This window comes from Thermobia domestica (assembly GCF_964235325.1).
Source record: "Thermobia domestica chromosome 7 unlocalized genomic scaffold, izTheDome1.hap1.1 SUPER_7_unloc_1, whole genome shotgun sequence".
Taxonomy (NCBI): domain Eukaryota; kingdom Metazoa; phylum Arthropoda; class Insecta; order Zygentoma; family Lepismatidae; genus Thermobia; species Thermobia domestica.
Window position 1 is genome coordinate 147845 of NW_027655884.1, and position 10151 is coordinate 157995.

At 33.8% G+C, this 10151-nt stretch overlaps 1 protein-coding gene across 4 annotated transcripts in view; it reads left to right on the forward strand.

Moving 5' to 3' along the window:
- The window catches only part of LOC145676337 (uncharacterized), an 88877-nt gene extending 79735 nt beyond the window's left edge, over positions 1-9142 (forward strand). For 3 of the 4 annotated variants that reach the window (XM_081747180.1, XM_081747181.1, XM_081747182.1), the window contains exon 3: positions 7331-9142. In XM_081747180.1, the coding sequence (XP_081603306.1) occupies positions 7331-8054 (724 nt within the window). In that variant the 3' untranslated portion in view covers positions 8055-9142. The remainder of the gene's footprint in view (positions 1-7330) is intronic. The other variant, XM_081747179.1, reaches the window with a different exon arrangement.
- The last annotated feature ends 1009 nt before the right edge of the window (positions 9143-10151 follow it).

The window sequence follows — 10151 nt, forward strand, 5'->3', positions numbered from 1 at the left end:
ATATATTGAAATAAACAATTTATTAAATTCATTGAAACATCATTCTGGCAGAAGCTCTCTCATTAGGTTTAAAGCCAAGTCTTTTAAGAGTCTGTATCACCCCTCTCTATAAAATGCGAAATAGAGGTTATCTCCTTTCATCCTTGAAGCCAATTCACACAACCAATCTTCATCAAAATTTGAGGAGAGCAAGTTGAAGGTTGAATGAAGGGTGGCCTTGATACATTTTGCTAATTTATTGTTTATTTCTGCTATTATTATTATCCTAAAGTTGTCAATTTTTCGAACATTATAAACGTGAAAATAGAAGTAAATTCATGAATTTTGATCAAGACCACCACAGAAGTAGTCTTCATTTGTAAAGTTCAAGCACAAGAAACATAATTATTTAATTCGTATATTCATAAACACGAGAGGAGCGAAGTACTTTATTCAAAATTATTGTGTCATTCGTTTTCCGTCTGTGATCAGAAAGTTAAATCCATCTCTCCCTCTGGTATGGTCAAGCTTCCTCACTCTCCTCACCCCGTGAAGAACAGAGGAACCTTGCCATTTCGTGAAGACCTTGGAAGCACACAGGAAGCAGGAGGGGGTGGATAACTCTGCAGGAGGGTGAGTGGCACAAAGGCAACAAACGAAAGGACAAAACAAATGTCAATCGTTCGGTACCAGTCCTATGGTGGAGAAAAATGTTGAGATGGAACTAAATCAGGTTTAAAGAAGTTTTGATGTTTCAAACTCGAACGTGATATAGGGAGGAGCCGGGGCAAGGGAGAATGTCCCCCTCAGATTTCAATATGACTGAGTTATATATATATATATATATATATATATATATATATATATATATATATATATATATATACAGTGGCGGATCCAGGATATGATCAAGGGAGGGGCTAAGCCATAGTTTGCCGCTTTATCTAGTGTAAAACAGGATTGAAGTCCATTTTATCCAGTGTATACCTGAGGGTCAAGGGAAGGGGGGCTATAGCCCCTATAGCCTCCCTTGGATCCGCCCTTATATATATATATATATATATATATATATATATATATATATATATATATATATATATATATATATATTCATTTTAATTATTTTATGTGTATTTATATGAAATATATAAATGTTAGATAGAATTTTGTTTCTCGATAATAATTACAAATGTATAGATTTTTGTCTAGCTATTAAAACTTTCCCAATCTTGTAGATTTTTTGTGTTTTGTAATTGAAAGATAATTAGTATTAAAACTTTGTTAGAATATTTTGAAATGTTTTGTGTTAGGATATTTTAACGATTTTTTTGAATGACATATAATTAAGGCGATGAAGCTGTTTACAAACACGAAAAACACGTATTAAAGAAAGCTAGATAAAGTCATTTTGTTTCAATGATCCTTAATCAGTTCTCCCATTGCTCAGCGACTCACATATAAAGGAGAGCAATCTTAATTTCGTTTCGAGTATTAATTCTTGTGAAAAATCTCATTAATTAAATTTTGGCTTAGTCTTTATTTTCCTTCATTATAAGCGATATAATGGTAAAGAAACTTCCGTTATATTATTGTATGAACAAAATGCACTCAACCAATGGCGAAAGCGCTTATTGGTTCGAAAAAGAGAAATCATTGTTTTCAGTTTCAACTTGTCAATAACCTGAGATACTAATATAAAAGGAAGAATTTAATTCTGCATATTAAATTGAATTTCGAAGTACAAAATTCATGTTAATATGCAGAATTAAATTCTTGATATTAAGTTGAATTTCGTACCTCGAAAATAAATATTCCGATTTTAGCAAATAACTGTAACAATGTACGATTCATGAGTTTAACATCTGTTTGTTCTCATAATTATTAGGCATCAATTAACACTCTGATTACCAACGGGACACATGTATCCTATGGGAATTACTCATAATTCAAACATAATTGGAAATTTTGTTTCAGAAAATTCTAAAAAAATATGTTGTTCTTCCATCCGTTCAGGTGTAACCAGAAGACTGTTTAGTTTGCAAAACTGTGAAAAGATGTCAAGAATATCCCACGTTAAAGAAGTCGTACACATACATATAAAAGAATATTCACATTAAGAAAATTGGTATTCAAATGGTTAAGTAGGCACGTGGTTATTGATAGTGCTCATTGAGTGAACATAACAATTATTGGAGGCAGTTCTGTATTCTTCATAACCACAGTGAATGGCATTTGAGCAGAAAAATATTTTAGTGCTGTTTTAAGATGCTAAAAGGCTAATAAGCAGTAGCATATATTACACATTTATTGTTATAGAATATGCGTACGTTAACGTGGTGCAAAGGCCACAGGGGAGCACACATTTAGAAAATGATAGTTAATTGTCGTCAATTTTTTAATACCTTGTTTGTAGATACTAAAAGAGTAGAAAATATTTTTTGTAATTGTTTGATAATTTCTAAAGGTGGATAGAGTATCCTTCATGTAATATTTACTTGTGGTTGATGCCCATAGGTGGTTTTAGTGTGAATAAATTTGCCATTGCCAGTAAAATGTCTTGTTGAAGACAACGTTATAAGTGTTTGTTTGAGTCATCAATTGTATGTTCACCAATATTGTAGAAATCCGTGGAATAATGTCAATGCGTACGTAATACTCAAGTCAATATTAGAAACGCAAATTCACATTCTTGTAGCAACTAGTAATTTAAAGAGAGAGAAAAGGGAAATGTTTCTGTTGTATTGGTTTGAAATAATGACAAATTCAAAGAAATTTTGTGAGTTGGCATGGGATCTTAATTCGTTTGAAATGTATCAATGTGTTTTACACTATGTCGTTTGAGCAAGACAAATACAAAAATTTCAGATTTTGAATAACCTCGTATCATTTTATTATTTTAATGCTGTTGCCATTTGAGAATTTTAGTAGTCAATGTACTATCAACATAAAGATTACCTTACCAAATGTTCTTTAGATGCATTATTACTTTTGTGTATGAATATATATTATTTTATATAGTTATATCTAATATTAAAAGGAACGTTTAAATTTTAATATCTAATTGTTAATAAAGTGAGTTCAATATGAATTAAATGCTTACTTAGTAAATAAGTAGGATTTTGAGAAGGCTATAGCCGAGATTAGGAATAGAAGGACAACCGGAATAGATAGCATACCAATCGAATTCATTAAAAACATGGGAGTAAAGGGAAAGAAATAATTGTTACGACTATGCAATGAAATATATGAAACAGGAGAGTGGCCAAAAGACTTTCTCAAGACAGTCATGATACCGATGGCTAAGAAATCGAACCCAAAGAGAGGTGAGGATTATAGCACTATTAATCTCATATATCATGCTGCTAAAATTCTGCTACGAATACTGAACAAAAGGTTATATGGAAGAACAAATGAAGAATTTGAGGAACAATTTGGGTTCAGAAGAGACAAGGGCACAAGAAATGTAATTGGATTATTAAGAGCAATCTCTGAAAGATTTAAGAAAAAGGGAAAGAGATGTATGTTTTCTTTATGATCGAGAAAAGGCTTTTGTCTGAGTGAATTAGAAATTGTTGTTGGGAGTTCTAACGAATATAGGGTTGGAACGGGAAGACAGAAAACTCAAAAGAAACTTATACATGAACCAACAAGTAAGTTCTAGGATAGAGGAGAGACTGACGGAAGCGAGTGCAATTGGAAGGGAAGTTCGACAAGGATGCTGCCTCTCGCCAACACTATTTAATATCTATCTAGAAGGGATAGTTAAAAAGGGCCTATATCATTATGGCATTTCGGTCGGAGTAGAATGATTAGTTGCATAAGATTTGCAGGCGATATGGGGCTTGTTGCAGAATCTGGAAAGAAAATCAATAAAAAGTTAGAAAAAATGAGGAAGGGATTTGAAGAATATGGTATGAAAATAAATGTTAGAAAGACAAAAGCCATGGTGATTGGAACGAAGGGGTCTGTGTCAAATATAAAAGTGGGAGGGGAGAAAATAGAATAAGTGAATAGTTTTCGATATCTGAGTAGTATTCTTAGTAATGACATGAAGTACAAACGTGAAATAAAAGGAAGTATAGGAATCGCGAAAAAGGCCTTTAGGAGGAAGAAAATTCTTTTTTGTGGGACCTTGAACATAGAGTTGATTGTTTCGTGTTGAGTGTTGTACTCTATGGGGCGGAAACGTTGACATCACGTAAAAGTAATGAACATCGACTGAAAGCCTTCGAAATGTGGGTGTGAAGTAGAAGGAATTAGTTGGGTCGGGTGGAAAACGTACAAGAGGATGTTAGAAATAGTGGGGCAGAATAGAACACTTTTAGAAATTATTTAGAAGAGGAATTGGTTGGGCTTTGCCAAAGAAGAAATTGTATCATCAGGGACGTCCAGGGACTATCCCGTATGGTGGCGGGAAAGAGAGGGAGGAGCGAAGGGGACTACAATTAATGGATGATACAAAAACAGAAATATCATATGTGAGGAAGAAGTTAGAGGAGGACCGTGGAGCATGGAAGCTTCCCAGCTGTGGCAAGTGAGCTGCCAATAAGGGCAGAATACCTATGATAATAATGACAATGAATAAATATTCTAAAATGGTGAATAGTCACGTTATCACGCACCATCATTCACACGTTAGGAATTTCGATCTTACCGTCCAAACCGTTATCTGACTACACTATCGAAATTAATATACACATATTTTATGTTACTATTTAGTATTTAAGTATTTTACGTGTCTATGCTTATTTATGCATAATATTCGTATTGTCTAATATTTTTTTCATACAGGGTTTTTCAAAACAACACTGACAAGGTTTCGGGTGTGCTTCCTGACACCAAGATAAGACGAAAAGTAGACACCAACCTGGGTGCACAAATGAATTCTTTCGGAGTTGTAGGCTGCCGAAAACAAGAAAAATTGAAATATTAATAGCTCCAAGAATATCGTAAGCCCATAGCTCCAAAAGTATGGGACCTACCGTATTCGGGTCAAGGCTTCACTTAGGAACTAATATGTGCACTACTCAAAAATACATGTTTCAGAATCCTAAGCTAATCATTTAGCAATGTTTGCAGATCGAGTTTGGCTACGGTGATGTAACTTGAAATACTCAAAAACTACCTCTATAAAAATTGTTGCGCAAGTACCGCAGGATTCTGAAGCATGGATATTTGTACAGGGCACAAACTAGTTCTTAAGTGAAGTCTTAATCCGACTACAGTAGGTCCCATAGTATTCGAGGTATGGACCTGTAAAGTTAATTTTTTTTTTATGTCGGCCGCCTATAACTCCGAAAGAAGCATTTGTGCATCCAGGTTGGTCTATACTTTTTGTTTTATCTTAGTGTGAGGAATCACGTAGCAAACGTTGTTGCTGTTGTTTTGAAATATCCTGTACATATATAAGTTGATACACTATGTTTAATGAAAATGATTGAGAACATATCGAAACGTGTAACCATGGTGAGACACCAATATTTGCAAACAAATTATGAAAGATATAATAGAGCGAGATGGACATATGCAAATGAACATAATAAAAATAATAATAAGAAGAAGAAGAAGAAGAAAAAGAAACTGTTAATGATGCCTTAAAAGTGATCTTAAAAGGAATGGTGGCTTTAATGTAATTAGGATGAATAGCTTTGCGTTTAATGCAAGAACAAGTTCATCGGGTTTTACTATATACAATGTGGTGCCAATATGCCGTTAACCCGTATTGAATTTCCATTGACTTAAATCCGTATACAGGCTGTTCCATAATACAGCGACTTCCCTAGTGTCACTTAAGTGAACTCCTAATCCTTCGAAGGACAGGATACTCTCCGAACATCGAATCAATTTACTCAGAACCAAGTGAGCGTGATAAACGATTTCACGACTTTTTTGAGGCTCATTAATTGTTTTAATCAAAAGGAGATAGACAGTCTAAACAGTGCAAGATTTCAGCATTTTAAATAGACCTCTTATGAAGAAAATTCCGGAAACTTCCTCCCCCGCTAGCATATACATGTATGTTTGCATTTGTCTGCGTAAATTATTTGCTGCGATCGAATCGCCAGAGATCCTTATATCGCGAAGAAGAAAAGAAATCACTCAGCAGTTTACTCCATAGGAGGGTGTCTACGTTAATTTTAGCTTAGTTTCAGCCCCGACGTTACAAATGATAATCGGAATTTAATTTCAGGGTCCAGACTACATACGGATTGGCTGCGATGACAACTCATTCGGGCGGCGGAATCCGATCTCGAAAGAGGTTCTGCGCAAAACCGCGCGCACCCATCGTGTTAACAACCCTTTGGTGGTTTCCATATTAAATCTGCGAACATTGTTTTGGTTAAATGTGTATAATAATAATATTTTAATATATGCCAGTGATCAAAGTGAAACTTCATTTCTTAGTGTATTAACGAACAGGATTCTAAAGATTTCAGCGCGAGAATGCTTACATATTTTGTCGTGGAGGAACTCCGAATTTCAATTCATAGGATCAGCCTATGGACCCTGCAAATTCGTAGGGTCGGACGATACAAGAGCGGACTTCAAGTTGAACCTATTGAGCAGACATCGTATTAAGTATTACAAAGATTATAATGCAATAACTACCTGGTAAATACGTCGGTAGTAATTCGTGAAAGGGGCGAGCTTGGAAAATGGTATATTATTAACTTTCTCTAAATAAAATAATAGTACATTCTGAGTATTCTTCTTAATGTAAACTGCATATTAGTTATATACAGTTACAATTATACGTCTGATGTATTACGTAGTTGAATTTCATTTTCTTGTTAGATTAGTTTTTAGCATGCAATATGCATTGAGTTAATTAAAACATTCACTTGACACCTATTAACAGTGCTTATATCGAAACACATCCTTCCCAATTTCGATAGATGGTAGATATGAGCACAGTGAAACTGGTTTGCTATGTCAAATTGGGAAAAGAGAGAGTGGGATGAAGAGAGATATAGAGTTAGGAAAGAAAATTTAAAAAAATATTTTGTTCAAAATAAAAGTTGTAATTAGCTTACTCAGGTAAACAAAAAAAGGAACCATAACCAAACAAACTCTCACATTAACGTAATGTATAACATGTTTCTTTTTCTTTTTAATATGCAGAGAGGAGCATTTGACATTACATGCCCTTTTAACTTTTAAAGTAATAAATAATAAACTTTGAATTTTTCACGATGCAAATAAAGTATGAGAGCCTGGGAACCCAGAAATTTTAATATACACTATAAAGGAAAAAGTATCTTGCGTTTGTTGTTCTGTTTTACAAAAAAGCATTTGCATTCTTTGATGTTTCATATTGTTTACTTTTATTATCTTCTTGAATTTTTTACAGCTTCCATAAATATACTGTTTTCGTAAAAGCCACACGAAAGGGAACAATTTCTCACTCTGATGAGAAATCTGAGGAGTATACTCGATCACATTTGGTAAGAAATATGCAAACTCATGGAGATGAATATTCTAATAGATGCCAACAGTGTGGAAAAGGATTTGTTCTAAGATCATTTGTGGCAAGACACATGTTAACACATTCAATTGTAAAACCTCACACGTGTCAAGAGTGTGGGAAGGGATTTATGGAAAGTGGTAATTTGGTAAAGCACATGTTAATACATAGAGGTATAAAACCTTATATGTGCCCAGAGTGTAAAAAGGAATTTAGGCAAAAGTGTACTTTAGATACTCACATGTTAATACATACAGGTATAAAACCTTACATGTGCCAAGAGTGTAAGAAAGGATTTAGGACAAAGGGTAATTTGGTAAGCCACATGTTAATACATAAAGGTAAAAAACCTTACACTTGCCAAACGTGTAAAAAGGAATTTAGACAAAAAAGTAATTTGGCAACCCACATGTTAATACATAAAGGTAAAAAGCCTTATATGTGCCAAGAGTGTAAAAAGGAGTTAAGACATAAGAGGGATGTGGCATACCATATGTTAATACATGAAGGTAAAAAGCCTTACATGTGCCAAAAGTGTAAAAAGCAATTTAGACAAAAGGGTACTTTAGCAAGACACATGTTAATACATAGAAATAAGAAACTTACATGAGTCAAAAGTGTAAAAAGGAATTTAGCCAAAAGGTTAATTTAGCAAGACACATTAATACATACTTGTATAAAACCTCACAAGCGTCAAGAGCTTAAGAAGGAATTTCGTCAAAATGCTAATTTGCAAAGTTAACATTAACATATTAGTAAACCTTAAAAATGACAGATGTGGCGAAAGAATTTTAGTCCAAAGTCTACTGTGGTAAAACATATTAGTGCAAAAGAGATGTAAAACATCACACATCTGGCATTACTGTGTAAGAAGATTTCTTCGAAGTTCACATTTAACACACATGCTAATACATACACGTGAAAAAATTCACACTAGCCATGGATGTGCCAAAACATTCGTTATATCATGTGGCCACGCGCATCTTAAATACACTCAAGGAAACTACCTCACACGTGGTAATATTTTATAGAGAGATTGTCATCCTACATGACAAACGTGTGAGGAAGAATTTCTTTCAAAAAAGCGCTTCGCAACACACATTATATACATAGTGTTAGAAAGCTCATAGTGCCGACAGTGGCGAGAAAGTATTTAGTTGAACTTCAATCAGTGAAAGCGATTTTTTACATATAAACGTAAGAATCGCCAAAACTGCCGAAGAGAATTTGATAACACACATGTTCTGATTCAAATGCTGTAATACTGACGTTTTCCGGCCATTTTTAGAGGCTCTCTAAGTTATGCTTTGATATATATTAAATTGAGTATTCGAAATATTGTTTCTGGATCCAGTTTCCCTATGAGGTTGTTGAAGACAATTGCATCTCTAAGAGTTTTGATTGACGTTAAACTTTTTCTTAAACTTATCGGATATACCAATACATGTTTTAGGCGTAGATTAATTAGGAGCAACCCTCGTATATCCTATCAGCATTTTTTGAGCTTTGTACATATATATATTATGCATGCTTGTGTGTGTATGCCTTTTATAATAAGGCTGTGGCTACTATACTCAAGTGAGATACTGTACTCATACGTTTGTCACCAATTTGCAATACTAGTTAGTAGTTAGAATAAGAATACATTTACAAAGTAAGCTTCCATGTCTTCTGCGATGAAAATAGAGAATAAACTAGCTATTGAGCAGTCATGTTTTTTTTAAAAAAATTAGTTACTCTAGCACTTAATTACAGTTACATATTTTCATTGCCTTACGAGGTAAATATAGAACTCCAGTGTCTCTCAACAGCTATAAAGCCCATCGCGCGATGATAAATGATTTACCACGAAATAAGAGTGTGTTAGTAGCATAAAATTAATTGTAAAATGGAAAATTCAAAAATATTGTGTGGATTAAATTAGTTTCCTTTTCCACAAACACCACTTAGAAGCCAGTATTAAGTTATGATTTTCTTTTCTTATATTTAATGATTTTCTTTATATTTAAAAGGTGAGAAGGGAACTATTAAACTATAACCCGGAAAGTGTTTTCCACCGTAATTTCAACCACTTTCCTGATTTGTATTTTTCGTCCCATTCTCTGCAGGAGACGGAGAAAAACTTGCTAATTTGTTAGGGAGACACTATTTATTCTAAGAAAACATGATTAATATCTAATTCCTTTGCTGTTGCCTGCATCATTTTACTGTTAGCGTATAAAAACAAGGAGAGCGAAAATATTACCGGAATTAGAAATTCATAATTAACTAAGTATACACATAAATTTAAAAGGAAATGTCAATGGGAGAACTAACTTCGTATTTGGTTTAATTTTGTTTTCACAAGGAATCTTGGATTATAATCAAAATATTGATTCATGTGTCCCCAGAGAACCCTGTTGTATGTCAAGGAATGGGACATTCAACTCACTGATATCCAGCAATGGAAGTCAACTATTTAATAGTGCACTAGTGAATTTTGTTCCGTGTAGTTGCCGGAATCGTCGCGCGCGTTTACGGATCGTCGCGAAATCTTTTACTATGGCCAACTTCTTTTCGAGTGAAATGTTAAAAGTAATATGAAAATATTAGTCTTGTTTTAAGTCATATGTATTCTATCGAACAAAAGTGAATATTAATACAAAGTTACCCATAATTCTCGTTATTTTTCCTGAAAGTGTAGATAGTGCTAACCAAATGTGTTTAA